The 21234-nt window shown below is 43.7% G+C and overlaps 1 protein-coding gene across 2 annotated transcripts in view; it reads right to left on the bottom strand.

The window, feature by feature from the left end:
- The window catches only part of LOC140424925 (ras suppressor protein 1), a 153945-nt gene that overhangs the window by 26653 nt on the left and 106058 nt on the right, over window positions 1-21234 (bottom strand). For both annotated transcript variants that reach the window (XM_072508597.1, XM_072508598.1), the window contains exons 4-6: window positions 13383-13503; window positions 9679-9797; window positions 91-173 (exon numbers count right to left, since the gene is read on the bottom strand). In XM_072508597.1, the coding sequence (XP_072364698.1) occupies window positions 91-173; window positions 9679-9797; window positions 13383-13503 (323 nt within the window). The remainder of the gene's footprint in view (window positions 1-90; window positions 174-9678; window positions 9798-13382; window positions 13504-21234) is intronic.

Below are 21234 nucleotides of genomic sequence, written 5' to 3'. Positions count from 1 at the left end.
ACCCCAGAGCTGCTGGAATTGACTTCATTCAGAATTTACAGGAGCTGCAAAAGTGAATTGATTTTTCAAGAATTTAGATAAATTACTTACTATCTGCAGCTTCGTGAGCTTCGCAATTTCTGGCGGCAGGATTTCAAAATCGTTGTCGCTTAGATAGAGTGCACGCAAGGTGGCTGTAAATTAAACAGCAATATATAAACAGTGTGGCATGTAACCAGACCATGGAGGCCTGATCAATAAAAGTAGTCAAGCTTGATTAATAGCCTTGGCTTTGAAAAAGCCTCCGACATGCCCAGGGCATCCAATAATAACAAGCAGGTCAAGCTGGTTTATTGTACAGATGCTTGAATGAGTAAAGTGACCACATCCTGAAGTATTGACACAATTAACAACTTTAGTAACAATATATGCTGATGGCCCTAAAAAGACATGAAAACATGTCTGACTCTCCACGAACCTTTAAGGCCACTGCTGCCACAACCTCCTTACCTTCCACATTTTTTTGAATGGATACAGCATGATTTTCAAGGAAAGGCATTGAAACGTCACATGTAGACCCGACCATGTAACGACAGCAGATTGTCTTTCCGAAATGACAATAGTGAAGCAAATGTGTTTTTATGACATATTGATGAAAGTTTCATGGTCACTGTTACGGAGACTAACTTTCAATTCCAGATTTTATTGAATTTTAATTCCACCAATTTGTCATGGTTGGATAGACTCATTGTCCTCACATTTGCAGAAGGGAACCAGCTACTTAGGATTAGAAGTATGCTTCCTAATAATTGCTACCATATACTGCAAACTGGACAGTTTTAAAAGGGGTTTTGAAAGACTCCCAAAAGTACAAACACACCAATTGAAATGATTTATGATGTAACACAGTAACAGACAATCCGATCTTTGGATAGTCAATCTTTGGGTATTCTGTAAACCGGACTGAGGAATTTTTTAGAACTACCATAAAGATAAAAAGACAAAGACAGGACAAAATCCTGAACAACAGTGTACTTAGTCATGTTCAGTCTATAGCTAGGATTTTCCACCCCCGTCATGGGAGATTGAGCGGTCCAGTCAAAGGTCCACTGACTTTTGGCAGGACTGGAAAATTCTGCCCAATGTCAATAGGCACAAAAAATAAGTAGGCTGGGTGCAGATCTGGGCAAGTGGCATAGATTATCATAGAATTTACAGTGCAGAAGGAGGCCATTCGGCCCATCGAGTCTGCACCGGCTCTTGGAAAGAGCACCCTACCCAAGGTCAACTCCGCCACCCTATTCCCATAACCCAGTAACCCCACCCAACACTAAGGGCAATTTTGGACACTAAGGGCAATTTATCATGGCCAATCCACCTAACCTGCACATCTTTGGACCGTGGGAGGAAACCGGAGCACCCGGAGGAAACCCACGCACACACGGGAAGGATGTGCAGACTCCGCACAGACAGTGACCCAAGCCGGAATCGAACCTGGGACCCTGGAGCTGTGAAGCAATTGTGCTATCCACAAGGCTACCGTGCTGCCCCAGGATCGGACATAGTCAGCATGGATCTACGAAAGGGAAATCATGCTTAACAAATCTATTGGCATTCTTCAAGGATGTAACTAGTAGAGTTTTTTTAAATTTTTTTTTTAAGTTTAGAGTACCCAATTAATTTTTTCCAATTAAAGGGCAATTTAGTGTGGCCAATCCATCTACCCTGCACATCTCTTGGTTGTGGGGGTGAAACCCACGCAAACACGGGAGAATGTGCAAACTCCACACGGACACTGATCAGAGCTGGGATCGAACCTGGGATCTTGGCGCCGTGAGGCAGAGTGCTAACCAGTGCACCACCATGCTGCCCGTAACTAGTAGAGTTGATGAGGGGAAGCCAGTGGATGTGGATTATTTGATCTTTCTGAAGGCCTTCAACAAGGTCCCACGTAAGAGATTAGATTAGCATGTAAAATTAAAGCACATGTGATTGGGGGTAGTGTATCGAGATGGAAAGAGAGTTGGTCCACAGACAAGAAACAAAGAATAGGAATAAACGCCCTCCCCCCCCCCCCCCCCCCCTCCCTCCCCCCAAATGCAGGCAATGACTAGTGGGATATCGCAGAGATCAGTGCTAGGACCCCAGGTATTCACTATGTGAGGAAGCTGAAGCATTATCTCCAAATTTGCGGATGACACAATGTTGGGTGGGAGGGTGTGCTATGAGAATGATGCAGAGATGCTTCAGTGTGATTTGGACAGTTGAGTGAGTGGGCAAATGCATGGCAGATGCAGTATGATATGGATAAATGGGAGGATATTCACTTTGGTAGCAAAAACAGATAGGCAGATTATCTGAATAGCTACAGAGGGCGCGATTTAACTAAATGGGAACAAAGTCCCATAGCGAGCGCATTTAGCTTCACTCAGGTTCGATACGGGGCCTCAGCGGATAACGCACTGCCGAGGCCACACATATTCTGCACTGAGGAGCTTCACTCGCCAGAACTCGTCAGTGTAGTGAGAGAAAATGACGTCCCGATCTTTCGAGCCAATTACGCGACCCCCGCCCCCCCACTCCCCCCAAGCCCCAATTCAATCGGAGGGGGTCCCTGCCCATCCCCTCAGCACCCCCTCAACACCCACGCAGGGCACCCCCGGTCCGATCGCCCGCGTGTGAAAAATGCCAGCTTGTCACCTTGGCAAGGCCAACCTGGTACCCTGGCAGTGCCATTCGATTGTGCCCAGAGAGGAAAATGTGCAATGAGACCTGGGTGACCTTGTATACCAGTTGCTGAAAGTAAGCATGCAGGTGCAGCAGAAGGAGAAAAATGGTATGCTGGTCTTCATAGCTCGAGGATATGAGTACAGGAGCAGGGATGTCTAGCTGAAATTACACAGCGCCTTGGTGAGACAACACCTGGAATATTATGTGCAACCTTGGTCTACTATCGGAGGAAGGATTTTCCTGCTATGATAGGACTGAAGCGAAGATTTACCAGACTGATTCTTGCAAAGGCGGGACTGACGTACGAGGACTGATTGAGTCTGTTAAAATTATAATCGCTGGAGTTTTGAAAAATTAAGGGGATCTCATAGAAACCTATAAAATTCTAATAGGATTAGGTGGGGTGGATGCAGGAAGGTTGTTCCCAATAGCGGAGTAATTGAAGACCAGAGGTTACAGTCTGAGGATATGGGGTAAACCATTTAGAGCCAAGAGGAGGAGAGATTTCATCAGTGGTCAGCCTGTGGAATTCACTGCCATGTAAAGTAGTTGAGGCCAAAACATTGTATGTGCGATAACCCTCACGAGAACCTCGGGGAATTAATAATAGATCTCCCCATGGAGCTTGTGGAGCATGAGTTTCTCTGGTAACGGGCAGAGGCTGCCCAGTTGGGACTCATTAATTCAGCCCTTTAAATGCAAGCCTGAACCTGGACCAGCTAATCAGCAAGGAACCCGAGCATGGCCTCTGAATTGGCGCTGGGCGCAAACCCATTTTTTCAATTTTGCAGAATTCACCACCCTATCGTGATTCACGTTTTTGGCTTCACTAAAACGGAGAGTTCAGTCTAAGGTACACAGAAAGCTACAAGGAACAAATAAAATATAGGGTGGAAAGAACAGAATTTGGATGGTGGAGAAAAGGAAAAGCAGACTAAGATGGTGTTGGAATGTAAAGACTGTTACAAATAAGGTTGATGAGCTGCAGGCACAAGTTGTCACATGGGTTTATGGTATAGCACCTTTAACAGAGACTTGAATAACAGCAAGAAATGGAACTAGACATTACTGGCTGCAATGTATTTAGTGGGGCTAGAAAGAGGAAGCAGCAGGAGTGCGCGGGGGTGGGGGGCTACCTTTGGCAATATTAATCAAGGATAATATTCCAGTTATCCAGATGAAGCAGTCCATGTTCAAATATCCAGGCTTGGGCTGACAAGTGGCAAGTTACATTTGTGCCACACAAGTGGCAGGCAATCACCATCTCCTACAAGAGAGGATCTAACCTTTGTCCCTTGACATTCAATGGCATTACCATTGCTGAATCCCCCAAAATCAACATCCTCGGGGTTACCATTGATCAGAAACTGAACAAGTCACATTAATACTGTGGCTACCAGAGCAGGTCAAAGACTAAGAATCTTATGGTGAGTAACTCACCTCCTGATCCCCCAAAGTGGAATACTCTCCACTTGCCTGGATGAGTGCAGCTCCCACAACACTCAGAAGCTCAACACCAACCAGGACAAAGTAGCCATTTGATTGCTCCCCCTTCCACAAACATTCAAATCTCCACCACCGACGAACAGTGGGTGACATGTGTACTATCTACAAGATGCACCGCAGTAACTCGCCAAAGTTCCTTAGACAGCACCTTCCAAACCCACAACCATCTAGAAGGGCAGGAGCAGCAGATTCCTGGGATCCCCACCACTTGGAGGTTCCCCTCCAAGGCACTCACCACCCCGACTTGGAAATATATCGTTGTTCCCTCATTGTCAATGGGGCAAAATCCTGGAACTCCCTCCCTAATAGCACTGTGGGTATACCTACACCTCAGGAACTGCAGTGGTTCAAAAAGGCAATCATCACCACCTTCTGAAGGGCAACTAGGGATGGGCAATAAATGCTGGCCTAACCAGTGATGCCCACATCCTGAAAATGAATAAAAATATACTACAGGGTTCAAAGACTGAACTCATTTGGCTTTGAGCCAAATACAGAAAAGAAACAATGTTGCATTGCTGTGGAAGACAAAGGCATAATGGAAATGTAACTGGCCCCCAGACCTAGGTTATTGCTCTGGGACACCATAGAACCAAACTGTCAATGATTATTGTAAAAACCCATCTGGTCCTCCAATTCCCTTTAGGGAACAAAACTTGCAATTCTTACCTTGTCTGGTCTGCATGTGACTCCAGATCTACAGTAACGTGGTTGACACCCGAGTGTCCTTTGAAATGGTCTAGCAACACCATTCCGTTCAAAGGCAATTGGGGATGAGCAACAAATGCTGGCCTTGCCCACAATAATAAATAATGAGCGAGACGGAAATGGCAAATACAGAAGAGTGGAAAACCAGCTAGAATGCAGAGAACGTATGTGGAAACTGAAAGAGAATGCCAGTGGTAAAGCATGGACACAAGAAAAGATAAACATAGAAAAAGTAAAGGATAGTTTTTTATAGCGGGATTGGTTTGGGACAAAGGAGTTTTTCTTGTGGAGGCACAGTAGCACTTTGCATTAGTCTTCACATATGAAGAGGATAAAGTCAATGTTGCAGTGTGAAAATGGAAATATTGAATAACATTTTTGAATGACAGGACGCTCCAATAGGATGACATCACTAAAAATTGAAAAGTCACCTGGTCCAGACAGAATGCGACCTAGGTTGGTGAGGGGTGTAAAGGTGGAGGCTAGCAGAGGTTCTTACCACAATCTTTCAACCTTTCTTGATTGGGGGAGTGGTGCCAGAAGAAGAGGATTGGGTTTTATTCCCCTGTTCAAAGGATGGCTGGGATAAACCTGATAACTACACGTCAGTCAGTCAATCATCAGTGATAAGAAAATAAAAAATTATGGTCAAGGACAAAATTAATGTTCACTTAAGGGATAGTCAGCTCAGATTTGTCGCAGGTAAAGTGTATCTGACTAACCAGCTTGAATTCTCTGCTAAAGTAATATAGTGGATGTATACATGAGAATTTCAAAAAGCATTTCATAAAATACTTGGAGACACATGATATTAAAGGGATGATGGTAATTGGAAATGCAATTGGCAATGGTGTAGTGGTGAATGGATTTTCTTTCTGGTTGGAGAGAAGTATGCAGTCGGACTTTTGTGTTGGTATTAGCATTACTGATCTGGACTTGGGTACAGAAGGTAAAATGTTGAAATTTGAAGATCATACAAAAGACATGCCCCATGGCAAATAGCGACTAGGAGGTTAGCAAACCTCAGGAAGACAAATTGGTGAAAGAGGCAGACACTGGCAGATTCACTATGGATAACTGAGAATTGATCCAGTTGAGGGGAACACCTTGGAGAGACAGTAAAATCTAAATCATACTATTCAGGAAGGAAAACAGAGGGTGTATCTTCACAATCTTTGGAGGTGGCAGGGCAAGTTGATACGGCCTGTTAAATCATATAGGATATTTGGTTTTGTAAGAAGTCACTAAATAAGAAAACAAGGAAACAGAGGCATTGGTGTAGTGATATTGCCACTGGACGAGTAATCCAGACCGTCAGGAGAGGATTTACCAGCTTCTCCCAACGGCAGGATCTTCCGGTCTCACAAAGACCCGCAGGGCTGGCAAGCAACACAAATGGCCAGCGACTTCGGCAGGACCAGAAGATCCCGCCGGTGGCCATTGCTGAGCCATCTTCCCTCCCGGAAAATCCACCAGAACAAGGAGGGGGTGGTCATGACCTCGGGGGAACCTCTGGGGACCTGGGGTCAAATCCCACCTTGGCAAGTATGAAATTTGAATTCAATAATAACCTGGAATTAAAAAATGATGACCATGAAAGCATGGTCTGGTTTATCAATGCCTATGAGGGAAAGAAATTGGTCATCCTTTTGACTCTCGATCCATAGCAATGCGGTTGACTCTAACATGGCCAGAAAGCCACTCAGTTCAAGGGAAGGGCAATGAATGCTGGCCCAGCCAACAATACCCAGGTCCCATGAGCGAATGGAAAATAAAAGGCTAAGCCTTTACAAATAACCTGGGAAATGCAGTGTAGAATTCTGGGCTTCACATTTTAGGAAGCTGTCAAGGCCATGGGGAGGATAAAGAGGAGATTTACTGAGGAATGAAGGATGAAGAATTTTAGAGAGACTGGAGAAGTCAATATTGTTTTCCTTAGAACAGAGAAGATTAAGGGGTGATCCAAAGGAGACATTGAAAATGGAGTGGTTTTGGTAGAACAAGTACTACAGTAACCAGAGGTCATAGAATTAAAATAATTTACAAATAAATAGAGGGGAATTGAGGAGCAATGTTTTCTGCGGTATTGTTAAGATCTGAAAAGCACTACCTGAAAAAGATGGCAGAATCGGATGCCACTGGAACTTTCAAAAAGCGATTGGACATTTACTTGAAGTACATTCATTTGCAGGGTATAGGGAAACGGCTGGGCTTCACTAAACTGGATGTTCTTTCATATGGTTAAATTATGCTTGATGGTCTGAATGATGCCTTCTGCACTCATACTAGGATCAGGTAGTGTGCAATACCAAGGATTCAAACCATTTCTGTCGAGATAGATGTGTGCAGGCCAAATTGCCTGTCCAAAAAAGTTAGGTCAGGTTACAGGGAAAGGGTAGAGGCATGGGCTTAAGTAGGGTGCTCTTTCCAAGGGTCGGTGCAGGCACGATGGGCCTCCTTCTGCACTGTAAATGTTATCATTCCCAGCAAGTATACAGGCAGGTAGTTGAAATGGATTGTGCTCAACACATTAAGACTCTGGGAGGGGGCGGGGGTGGGGTGGCATGCAAGGGAGTAACATTTACATTAATATCAAAACGTCATTTCAATTCATTTATTAACAATTTAAATTTTCTTCCACATTGCTCAGAAAGGTTAGAAATAGCATAAAGGACAAATATGAGCTCGACAAGAAATTAGATACTTCAGCCGTGCAAGGTAGGGTTTTAAAAAATGTAATTTTTTAATAGAAACTTAGTACTTTTCTGGATTTCTTTGTAGATATCAAGGTTAAGTTTCATTAAAATGCAATCAATTTTAGACATAAAACAGGATTTGCCAGAAAATTAACTCATCTATTGATAAAAACCCTAACTCATGATGATGATCGTGGTCAAAATAGAAGAACTTATAATGTTGAGGGATCCCTGCAGCTTTATTTCTCTTCCAATGTGAGCCACAAAAGAATCTGTCCCAGTGCGTGAAAGAAATTGCTAAAATTATACTGGACCAGATGTGGCAGAAAAATAATGTTGCATTTACATTCTTTTCAAATAATGAAATCAGGCGTTCAAAAGAATTACTCCACAATAGACTTGTTAACAACATTGTAACCCATGGGATCCAAGGGGTTGTTTGGACTCAAAATTAGTTATAGGACAGAAAGCAGAGTCATAGTTAAATGGTTGTTTACAAACTGGATGGGGGGTTTGGAAACATCAACAGGCTCCAGGCGAACATGACAGGTCAAGCAAAGGTAGACGGAATCCTTGACTTTATAAATGGAGGCAGAATAGATATAGCAAGGAAGTTATAAAATACCGGGCAGGCCCCAGCTGGAGTATTTTGCCTACTGCATTCTAGGGAGCATGTCAAAGGTCTTCCAGAAGATGCAGAGGAGATTTTCCTGAATGATATCAGGATTGAAACACATCAGTCATGTGGAGAGACTAGTGAAGTTGGGAGTTACTCTACTGAGGGTAAAGAGGCTAATCGGAGATTTGGTCGAAGTATTCAAATCTTGAAGGATTTTGATGGAGCAAAGAAGGAGCAACTGTTTGCAATAGTAGGAGGACACAGATACAAGGTAACTTACAAAACAACCGCAAGCAACATATGGAAACTAATATTACATCGAAGAAGATTATGATCTGGAATGCACAGCCTGCAAGACTTATGGAAGCAGTTTCAATAAGAACTTTCAAAAAGGAATTTGATAAATACTTGAAACTGGAAAATGTGCAGGGCAATGAAAAAAAAGCGGAGGAGTGGCCTAATTGGAGATGGGCCAAATAACCTCCTTCCAGCCAGGCACTAAGTAGTTGCAATTTATTGCGTAAATCTTTCATAGTTGCCCACAGGGTTAAATCTCCAAGCTGATAAGCAGACCATAGCAATGGAAAAGTCATACATACTCAGACAGTAATTGATAAATACTCACTTACAGCAATACAATGCAACTAAATAAGGAAATTAAAGAAAAAGCATGGTTCCTTCCCCTATGTATATTAAATGCACATTTATTGCAAATAATGTCATATTGTAATTGATTAAATACAACATAAATTTAAATCCCGATTGCTGCTTTCAAAATAACAAAATCTAATGATTTACTATAACAATCAGTTCCACTGCAGTAGATGGATTAGCATCTTATTGCATCAATGTTCACATCACCCACAACACTTGACCAAGCTGCAAGTTGACCAAAATAACACAGCAACAGCCTGTTCAGTATGCTTCTGTAATGTAGAAAAAGAGTGACTCCACATTAAATTAGAAATAAAAACTTTGCATATTTTATATGAATATGCTGCTGTACAAAAAAAGGCAGTTAAGGCATAATACTTCATAATTCTGAACCCTTTAATTTGAATGACAATAACGGAGTTTAAAACTGAATTCTGAATTGCAACCATTTGCTCCAAGTCACTGCTAAGTCATTTTGTATTAAAAGAATTTGCAAAGCAGGTAGACAGTGGATATAAGATTTTGATGTGCCTGACATTGCAAGGCAGCATTTGCAGTTCGTAAAGCTCAGCCGAACAACTTGTACAACGTATTTGATTCATTGCCACATGGTCCAAGCCAGAATTTCAATTTAATGCAACCAATGTTCACCCCTTTCTTGGTGAGGTGAGGTTAAGAATCAAGTGCCCGAAACAGACTGGAATCAGAAATTGCAACTGCTCTACCTACTTCTGGTCAATATAGGTAATCACAAATGAATAAAAAAGTTTTAAAAACGGTTCCTACTGAGGTAGAAGAAGTTGCCAGGGAGAGATTTTTCATTCAAATTGTTGTATGTCAAATCAAGCACCTCGAGTGCTGGGAGCGACCCAAATCCTCGTGGCAGAGAGTTTAACCTGTTCATGCTGTTGGGGAAGAGGTGAGAAACTAATGTAAATCGACACAGATGGATGTGGACACACATTTAAATATATTCAAAATTGAGTTGAGATTCTTTTCTGACCAACCAATTGGCCTACAGACCATCGTCCATTTGCCCTGAAGATAATAATGGGCCACCTACAAATTTGGAAATTGCACCAAAAAGTGTCATGTTGAGTCAGTCGTATAGAAAGTCTTACAAAACAAAGAGAGGCCCTTTGGTCTATCGTGTTTGCACCAGCCATCAAGCGCCTATCTATTCTAATCCCATTTTCCAGCACGTTGTCTGTAGTCTTGTGTGCTATGGTGTTCAGGTGCTCATCTAAATGCTCCCTAAATGTCGTGAGGGTCCCACTTTTACCACCCTTTCAGGCAGTGAGTTCCAGATTCCCACCACCCTCTGGGTGAAAAAGGTTCTCCTCAAATCACTTGCTACTTACCTTAAATTTATGCTCTCTGGTCATTGATCTCTCTACTAAGGGGAGAAGTTCTTTCCTATCTAGCCCATGTCACTCAGAATTCTGTACACCTCAATCAGATCCCTCCCCCCTCAGCCTTCCCTGCTTTAAGGAAAACAACCGCAGTCTAACTAGCTTCTTCTGTGCTGCACATCCTCCCCGTGTGTGCGTGGGTTTCCTCCGGGTGCTCCGGTTTCCTCCCACAGTCCAAAGATGTGCGGGTTAGGTGGATTGGCCATGATAAATTGCCCTTAGTGTCCAAAATTGCCCTTAGTGTTGGGTGGGGTTACTGGGTTATAGGGATAGGGTGGCGGTGTTGACCTTGGGTAGGGTGCTCTTTCCAAGAGCCGGTGCAGACTCGATGAGCTGAATGGCCTCCTTCTGCTCTGTAAATTCTATGATAATCTATGATAATCTTCATAGCTGGAATACTCCAGCCCAGGCAACATCCTGGTGAATCTCCTCTGCACCCCCTCTAGTGCAATCACATGATTCAGATAGTGCAGCAACCAGAACTGCCCATAGTACTCCGCTGTGGCCTAACCAGTGTTTTACACAGCTCCACCATAACCTCCCTGCTCTGTCTCGGCTAATAAAGGCAAGTATTCTATATGTTTTCTTAATCACCTTATCTGCTGGTCCTGCTGCTTTCAAGGATCTACGGACATGCACCCCAAGGTCCCTCTGGTTCTCTGTACTTTCTAGTGTCCTACCATTCATTATTCCCTTGCCTTTTTAGTCCTCTCAAAATGCATCATCTCACACTTTTGAGGGGTAAATTAAATTTGCCACTGTTCTGCCCATTTGACCAATCCGGCTAGATCACCCTGTAATCTAATCTAATCAGGCAGTGAATTCCAGGCTCTTCCCCCCTGCTATTTACCACCCCACCAATTTTCAGGTCATCTGCAAACTTACTGATCATACCTCGTACTTTCACGCTTAGCTCATTAATGTTCACTATACTGCGCAGCACCGATCCTTCGGTACACCACTGGACACCAGCTTCCAGTCAGAAAAACAACCTTTAACCATCACCCTCGCCTGCCACCAAGCCAATTTTGGATCCAATTTTCAAAACGGCCCTGGATTCCAAGGGCTCTTACCTTCTTGACCAGTCTCCCATGTGGGACCTTGTCAAATGCCTTACTGAAGTCCATGTAGACTATATCAACTTTCTGCCCTCATCTACGCACATGGTCACCTCCTCGAAAAATTCACCCAAATCTGCTGGACATGACCCCCCCCTGACAAAGCCATGCTGATGGTCCTTGCTTAATCCTTGCCTCTCCTATGGAGATTAATTCTGTCCCTCATAATTTTTTCCCAATAATTGTCCTACCACTGATGTAAGACTAACTGGCCTGTCATTACTCAGTTTCCAATCCTCTTCTTGAATTATGGCACCACATTATGGACTTGGACTCAACATGGAGCTCTACAATTCGGCACGGTAGCACGGTGATTAGTACTGTTACTTCAGAGCACCAGGGTCCCAGGTTCGATGGCTTGGGTCACTGTCTGTGCAGAGTCTGCACTTCTCCTCCCCGCCCCCCCCCCCCTCCCCCACCCCCGCCCCCGTGTCTGTGTGGGTTTCCTCCGGGTGCTCCAGTTTCCTCCCACAAGTCCCGAAAGACGTGCTGTTAGGTAATTTGGACATTCTGAATTCTCCCTCGGTGTACCCGAACAGGTGCCGGAATGTGGTAACTTCATTGCAGTGTTAATGTAAGCCTACTTGTGACAATAAAGATTATTACAGTTTATTTCCAATCATAGCCTCTGCCTTATATTTGAATGACAGATGTTCGTGTTGATGCTGTCTTCCCATTTACACTGCCAGACGCATCTTTTGTTTCTTTACTTGCCCCATTAGTATCTCTTTTTGCCTTTGGTGTCCTGGCCAATATTTCTCAAATCAACTTCACAAAAATAGATATGGTCATAATTACATTTCTGCCTGTGGAGGCTTGCTAAATTCAAATAGACTGTCACATTTTTTACATTGCAACAGTGACTACACCTCAGAAGTACTTGCAAATCGCTTCAAGACCTCCAGTGGTCATGAGACATGTGACAAATGCCAGACTTTCTTCTTGTTTCCCTGCCTGGCTTAAAAACTGTTACATCTCCAAGTACTTCCAGTGCTGACGAAGAGTCAGCTACTTGCAACACTAACTCTGTTTCTCTCCCTACAGATGTTGCTAAATGTACAGAGCATTTCTAGTATTTTCGGTTTTTATTTCCGATTTCCAGCATCCACAGTATTTCACACTTGCTGTAGCCCCAACAGTTCTTCTTGCCTCACACTGGCAATTTGTTTTGCCGTTCATGGGTACCAGGTTACAGGAAATTGACTTCAGTCCATTTCCCACCCAATTAACCCATTCTCCAATGACTCAAGAGGAATGACAGAAGATGCATTAGCTTTGCCATATTAAAATCTTATTCTACAACAAATAAGTTGTATTAAATGTAGTTCATGCTTGAAAATGAACACAACAGTTCACTCCCAACTGGATAATGAACACCAAATCTTATGATTCATATACACCATTTCAGACAGAAAGGGATCAAAAGATTTAGAGGTGAGGTTTATTGCTGGAAGTGAGAGAGAAATGGAGTGCATCGCAACATGAGCTTTTTACCTTCCCAAGATTTTGGATTGGATCCCAGTTTAGCTAGATGGAATTAATGTTCTTATCTAAGAGCACTTTCAGATTTTGAGCAAAACGAGATAGGTACACTCAACCTAAACTTCAGTAGACAGGAGTTAGAAGCAAAAAGGAACACAAATTTCAATACTAATGTAGTAATGTTGCGTTGATAAGAGGGGTTTAATGAGGATTAAAATAAATTGAAATTCCCTTCTTGAACAAGGGAGTGTCTTTGTGAAAGTAGCTGTAGTAGCGGGTTTTATGGTAGGGTTGGGAGGGGGGGGTGGATGAATGTTTGCAATTTATCACTAAATAGGTTATTGTAGAATGTAATAAAAATATTGAATTTGGGAATGACCACCTTCATTTCTACTCTCTGTTCTACTCTCATTTTCCTGTTTCTTCATTGTCCCACCCCAGTATATTCCAACTTAATGATTCCTTAAGATCTACTTACCCAAGGTTCAGGTGCTTCAGTTTCTGAAGGCTACTGATCTGTGTTGGAAGGTCTTCTATCTGATTATTGAAAACATTCAGCACTTCCAGATTCCTCAGGTCAGCAACATTTGCTGGAACACCTGAAAGTAAGGGAGCAGTTATGCTGTTAATATCACCGCCCACAGCAGATACCAGCACAAGCAGAAAAGAAGTTTTAAGCAGAAAACCCCACTATCATGAGGTAGTTCATTGCAACATAAACCTAAAGTATGAGGACGCTGACTGTCCAGGACATTCCCCATCAAGATGAAAAAAGAACAGTTCTTCATTTTATTATACAAGAGAAACAGGAGATAACAGATCCAACTAGGAATCATCACTGGTGATGAAAGAAAATGTGTTCATTTTTCTAAGTTAACACTTAAAAGAAAAAAAAAGGTGATTGAAGGGTTACGTGGGATAACTAGGGAATTTCTTTCCATGACTCAGCTTCACAAAAACAATTTCAAATGAACTGCATCTAAATACTGCTGCATTCTGAAAGAAAGTAAATGAGATAGGACAGAAATTATATTAAATATCACCCCACAATGAAATTAGAAACCAGGAGTGTAATAATTCATTTTGTGGCACTAGTCCAATTGACAAACAAGGGTAAATCTTGAGCATTTTGTAACATTATTCCAACTGAGAGAAATTATTCTGCCAGGTATGCTTGAAATGTTATGCGTGTGTTTTCTCTCGGTTTTCATATTGTGCTTGTGGCAGTTATTAGGCCTGATAAATCTGAATTGACTGTCATTTGCTAATTCTGGGACGATGATAAAATTTAGAGGAAGTTTGAAGCAGCCTGTAATAAAAAGGGGGCGTGATCTCGTGAGCCTTCACGCGCGGGCTGGATCTCACGAGCTGGATCTCGCTAGACACGGGAGCTGGATCTCGCCCTCGCTGGACGAGGTCCAGATTAACATTTTTAATTGAGCCTAATATTAAATATATGCCAGTGCCCGATTCTCCAGAGGCCCGGGAACGAACACCCGGACCTGGGAGACCTCGCCTTGGCACCGTTTAGCACTGGTCCACACAGTAACGACATCTGGGAGATCTCCCAGGCCATCGGAGGCCCCAGGGTGGTCGGGCTTTGGGCAGGGTGGTACCCTGGCACTTCCGCTGGTATTGCTTCGTTGGTGTCTGAGCAACTTGCCACTGCCACACAGATACCCTAGCAGTGTCAGCTGGGCACAGGGTGCCTGGTGGCACTGCCAGGCTGACAAGGGCACTGCCAGGGTGTCAAGCTGGCATTGCCAAGGTATCGAGCACAGGGATGCCCTGCCCTCAAGAGACGGGTTATGGGGGGGGGGGGAACTTGCTCAAGACCCTCCAAGAGGTAAGTCAGTGTAGTTGAGTGGGGGGGGGGGGGCCTCGTCAGTACAGGAAGTGAGCGAAGTGTGGCTTCAGCGGGGCCTTCCGTGACGAGGCCAGGAAAATGATAGCAAGGTTGTTATCGGCGCTGCAGGCGCTGAGAAAGACCCCGCTATGTGTGCCTAAAATGGGACTGTTTTTTTTGTGCGTTAAATCGCACCCAGGATCATAAAACACAAATGACTGACAACATAGGCATTATTTCAGACATTAAAAGCATCAAAAGCTTCAGGAGCAAGCACAGGTAACTGGATGAATATACTCTACACTTCATTGCAGGTTATTCAGTTGCAAGGTGCACTTTATGACGGCAGGTTTAATTTTCAGCTTGTGTGCCAAGTGTTTTCTGATATATGAGGAATGCTTTGGATCATTGGGGTTTAAATTGAACAATATATCAGGATAGATCTGACTATGCGTGATGTGATCAGAATGCATGGCTTTGCAAAACCATTCTTACAGATGTTAGAAAATTAATAGGAATATAATTTCTGTTTTACCCATTTACCTCCTACATACTCTGATAATCATAGATTGGAATCCATGCAGTGCAGAAGGGAGCCATTCGGCCCATTGCCTATGCACCGACCCTTCGAAAGAACACTCTACCCAGGTACACTCCCCCATCCACCCCGCTCTATCCTCGTAACCTAATCTGCACACCCCTGGACAGTAAGGGGCATTTAGCTTGGCCAATCCAGCTAACCCGCATTTCTTTGGACTGTGGGAGAAACCGGAGCACCTGGAAGAAACCCTTGCATACACGGAAAAATGTGCGAACTTCACACAGTCACCCAAGGCCGGAATTGAACCAGGGTCCCTGGCGCTGTGAGGCAGCAGTGCTAACCACTATGGGCCATTAAAGTTAGAAACAAAACACATGTCAGAAACATTTAATTCAATTTAGAAAGTTTATGTTGATTGTTTGAAAATAAACTTCTATTATTAAAATAATTTTTGTAATATAAACAAGGCTGTTACATATTGGAAAGACAAAGAAAAAGGGTTAGGTCCAGCAAGAAGTTAGTACACTTCATCACTTGTTGAGCTGTTCATGGGTCTGTTGATCCAAAATGGGGACCTGTAACACTAGTGCAGGTAGGACTTAAAATCAGGAAAACACATGTTCGGACGCCAGCTCTAATCCGCTAACTTCCAGATTTTACCGAGGTAGTTCATGGGGTGGGAATGTTATGTTAACGAGGCTGACAGGTTTTATAGTGGGTAACTGGATTTCCCACACCTTTGTAAATCTGGCATCATTACAGCACTGTTTGTGGACCAGGAGGAGGAGGAGAGCTTCCATTGATCCCCCTAGCTTCCTACACCACACCCACCTTAGCAACCCCCTCCCCTCACCATGCAAAGAATCACTGGGCATTGGGTTTATGGTCCTGTATCTTACTCTGAAATGTCCCCTGCCAGGCTAGAAACCAAGTCTGTCAGTAAATCAGGCTGACTTCTCGGTGGGAAATCTGTCAGAAATCTAAATTTCTGTACATTCCTAAAATTAAGTCTGTTGTATGTTCAGATGAGGACTATTAGCAGTTAGATCATCTCTACACAAATCGGTGTTTAAAGTCATGTTTACAAGCGGCAAACAAAAAATAATAATATATTTCCACTGGAGTGGGTACAGAGCCAGTGGCCTTTTTCAGTGTGGAAATGATTGAATTAGGAGGACAGGTTTCAAAGCCTAGGCTTGAAACGTTTTAAGATAATTTACATCTATTCTATTAACTCCTTTTATTGGAAAATCAGAGTTCGGCAGGGTTGATGTCAGGAAACATTTCTTCACACAAAGGTTAGTGAAAATTGGAAACGGTTTGAAGCCATGTTCATAGAAAGCGTCAGAGTGGAGATGGAAATTTTTTGTAAGTATGTAAAGGATTACAGAACCAAGGAAAATAGGCGGAGAGTGACAGGGGTGGAGAAGAAGCAGATTTGAGAGGTTGAATGGCATGCTCCTGTCCCTATTAAGGAAAGAGGTTTGCTTGGGTCGACTGCGAAATTGGCAAAAAACAAAAAGGTCTTGAAAATGATGTTAGTGCCTGCCAAACACCCAGTGGTGCACTCTGCTGCCCAGAATAGAAAAAAAAGCATCAACAAAAAAATCCCAATAATTTAGCAAACAACAATGCTTTCCCATTCTTTATATGGAAGTCAGATAACTCAAATCAATAAAAATAAAACGGGTTACAATGGGTCAGCTTTGGATCAATGCTTACTCATTAGATTCAGCATGGCCCACGTGCCATGAATAGCTCGGTGCAGATTTAAGTGCCAGCCAACAAGCTACACAAGTTTAAACACAAATGTCAACTTACAAGATTAGAAATATTATACAAAAAGGATTCCCCATCTGAATGCAGTTTACTCTGAACCACAAATTCCCAGCAGGTAATAAAAGACAAGAATGTGATGTGAAAGAATGTGAACTGAAATGAATAGTTACCATAAATCAACATATGGGTTGTAAACACAGAACAAGAACTAGAACAGAAGATATCCTCAGCTGTGACAATTCAGATCACTAGCATGACTCTCCTCTCCTACCCACCCAACCCCCAAAGTTTATGATTCAAATAAACCAATTATCTTGATAAAACACCCACCCATACTTTTTTTTTTAAAATCATGCACTTTGCAGGAATCATATTTTATTTTGTCATACGTGTAAAGTGTGCAGAATATAAAACATTGGCTCAAATCAACCTTAAAAAAACAAAATGATAATAAAATCACTTAACTCGACAATACTGACAGTCTCGTATCAATGTAGAGGCAAGAGGCATTCCGCAGAGTAAACATCCCCCGAGCAGGCAGAAAGTATTGACGAATGAATTGATGGTAAAGGAAAGGCAACTGCATGGAACTGGCAAGCAGAAGGGAGGAAAAGCTGGCATTCTTACAAATATTTGCTGCAAGTGCCCCAGATAGAAATGTTATTTTTCATCAACCCATATCAGTCCAAAATTTAACCATAATTCTGTGAATCTCTCCATCCACACTCAAACAGCAACTTTTATTTATAAATATCTATATTATAGATATGATTTCCTGCTGGCGAGTTTAAAGGCTCCTCGCAGATCGGGGTGCCATTCTGTAATACAGCCCCATTCTTTCCTCCCCCTGCCCCACCCCCCCCAAAGGATTTGCTGACCACTTCCCCTCAGCACCACCAACCTTGGTAGGTCCCTGGCACCGGTGCACCCTCGCACTGCCAGCCTTGCACCCCGACAGTGCCACCGGGTACCAGGGTGGCATTGCCAGGGTGCCTAGGTGGTAGGGAGAGTGCCGTGGTCCATCGGAGGTCTGAAATGGCCTGGGTGACCCTACCAGCTGCCGTTACAACTGGTCCACCACGTTTGTGAGGACCAGTACTAAATGGCACCCTGGTGATGTTTCCAAGGCTCAGTCTGAAAACCATTAGGCTCATGTAAGTATGCACTTCTGGATGTCACCTAGCGAGGGAGAGATCCAGAACGTGCCGTGGGGGGGGGGGGGGGAAAGAGAAGCGAGTCGTGTCACCCGAGGGAGGTTTAGCGGCTGGTGCAGAGCCAGATTTGGGGTTTGCGCACAATTCACTCTTTGCGCCTGGATCCATGCCGTGCGCAATGGGGTCGCTAAATCGTGGCCACGGTGTCAAAACAGAAGAAAAAAGTGTTCTCATACACATTCTCCAGTTTATTCTGTTCTTCTTAAAAGTTTCCATGTTCCTGTAATAATAGCTTATGCAGTCTATGGTTCTGAGTGTTTTGTTAAATTAAAATGGATATCTGGTCAACACTATGCATGGAACTTCCTCGGAATGGCAATCTCCGTCGGATTGCCACTCTGGATGAATTTACCCTCACAGAAATTCTAAGTTTCAAAAGTTAATTGGTTCAGACGATCGGGGAGAAACTGGGAGGGACGGGGGAGGCGGGAGGCAAGAAAGAGACTGGGAGGGTGTGTGTGTAGGGGGGGGGGGGGGCATTGAAAGAGATCAGGTGAAGGGGTGGGGGGGGGGGCTGGAAATAGTTTGTGCGTGCTGTCTGTCCTGTGCAAGGCTCGGTTTGCATGTTTAAGCAGCTACTCTGGAGTTAGAAGGGCTTTTTTTCCTTCCAACTCTTTCAACAGGATAAAACTGGCAGAACTATCCAAAGTTAGCAATTTAAATTGCTTCTGTCGTATGGTTCCCAGCCCAGCGCATTTGTCCAGAGGAAGTTACCGCTTCTGGTCAATTGCTGGGATGTGTGAACCTCCTAGAGGGATTTCCCAGTGCATCATCGTGGTAACCCCCAAACGCAACGCAGGGGAACCCGGAAGTTAGGGGGCGGGATTCTCCGTTGGCCAACGCCAAAATCATGAAACGCGGTTGGGCAGAGAATAGTTCCGATGTCGAAATCGCAGTGGGTGCTGATTTGACACCAAATCACAATTCTCCATCACCTCAACAACGGAGTCAATGCGGTCCGGAACGCACACACAGTAAACACCATTTGCATAACATTAGCGGGCCCGACCCATTATTCTCCGGGAGCTCTGCAATTTTCTGCCTCCGATTGGCCGGGTTCCCGACGGCATGGTTCACTTCTGCTTTACAAAATCGTGAAACCAACATTATAGCTGCTGAGGGAGAGGGAGGGGTTACAGAAAGCATCCAACATCGCCATAGTTTGCTGACTGTTGTGTCTCTGGCCGGGGGTCTTTTGCCAGGACTGAGGGGAATAGCAGGGGGGGTGGCCAGGAGGTGAGCTGTGGGGTCGGGCACAGAACACCATTGCCCCAACCATAAAGGCAGCCATGCAGCTGTGCTGATAGTCCACTGTGAACTTAAGGCTACGGGTCACATAGGTGTCCCCCCAGGCCACCCCCCTAGGTGCCTGTTGGCCCCAGCTGACCCAACAGCTGTATGCGCGTGCTCCTGCACAACCAGTGCCATTTGGTTGAGATGAGTGGGTGTCCCCCCCAGGCCACCCCCCTAGGTGCCTGTTGGCCCCAGCTGACCCAACAGCTGTATGCACACGCTCCAGCACAACCAGTGCCATTTGGTTGAGATGAGTGTGTGTGGGGATTGTAATGTGTATATGTAGCTGCAGCTTGCCAACCTCCCAAGTGTCAATCACGGACCCGGCGAATCCCACACCGTTTCTCATTGGAATCGATTGTGTTTCATGTGGCCCCGGTGCTAACCCCTCCACGGTTGCTGAATCGGTCCAGGTTCGGTGCCAGTTTTGCAGTCGTGAAAGTCCACGAATTCTGCATCGGCGTCAACACAAGTCTCAGGAATGGAGAATCCCGCCCATTATATCTCTATGGCTAAAAGTCATGGAAAGCCAACTAGTGTGTTAAGTTTTATGCTGAGTATACATTTGTTATTTGATTCAACCTAAAACAACAGAAAATCTGAAGGGATGGGACTCAATGAACGAACAGTAAGAAACCAATTAGAAAATTAATAATCATCAAATCCTTTGGCATAAAACTTTAAGTCAAAAGAACTGATGTGAAAGACGCATGACTGGTGAAATTATTTTTAAATGCCTCATTTTTCCTCACTGCAGCCGGCAATTTATAAGCTTAAAATTACATTTCACAATAATATTACATTTATCCCAAAATTGTTATATATATTTAGATAGAATGAAGGCCTCAGTTTCTCCCAGCAAAAAAATGTGCAGTGAGAGAATCCGATGACAAAAAAAACCAACTTATTTTTAACATGGAAAATTCTCCCACCATCACTATATTGCTTTTTGATTAGAAACATAACCAAAAACTAGCTCCATCATAAAAATACATTTCTGAGTTTTTTGCAGCAACTATATTGGTTTTCCCAGCCGCCTGTTTGCTTATACCAAATGTGTATTTCAGAATTATTGATATTTTAAAAGAAATCATGGGAAGTCTACCCAATGTACCTTTCAAAATCCAGAAAACTAAAACAGCCTACCCTCTCTAATTCTATATGCTTGAGCTTTATATGTTCACTTATACCATCCGGGGACAATTCCAAATCAAGTCTCTGCCTGCAATACTTTCTAAAAGTTAGGCATGTACAAATGCCCTTCAATTCCTCTTTTAAGGTCTCTGGACAAATATGGCCTGCCATGAGAAGAGGCAGTAGCAAAGTGGTATGGTCTTGGATCAGTAATCCAGAGGCCCAGGGTAATGTATCCCATTTAGCCTCATAGAGGGTATCCTCAATGTGAAGTGGGGCTTCGCCTCCACAAGGACTGTGCACTGGTCACTCCTACTGATACAGTCATGGACAGATGCACCTGCGGGAGGCAGTTTGGTGAGGATGAGGTTCAAGAAAACAGCACACCACCACCTTCATGAGGGCAATTAGGAATGGGCAATAAATGCTGGCCTAGCCAGTGATGCACAAATCCCAAGAATTTATTTCAAAAATGATCCCTCCAACCTACCTTTGTGTTGCTTCCATTGTGTCCTTGGAATTT

The sequence above is a fragment of the Scyliorhinus torazame genome, chromosome 6, assembly GCF_047496885.1.
Source record: "Scyliorhinus torazame isolate Kashiwa2021f chromosome 6, sScyTor2.1, whole genome shotgun sequence".
Taxonomy (NCBI): Eukaryota; Metazoa; Chordata; class Chondrichthyes; order Carcharhiniformes; family Scyliorhinidae; genus Scyliorhinus; species Scyliorhinus torazame.
Note: the sequence above shows the minus strand (reverse complement) of the source record. Positions and strands in the feature narration are given on the sequence as shown.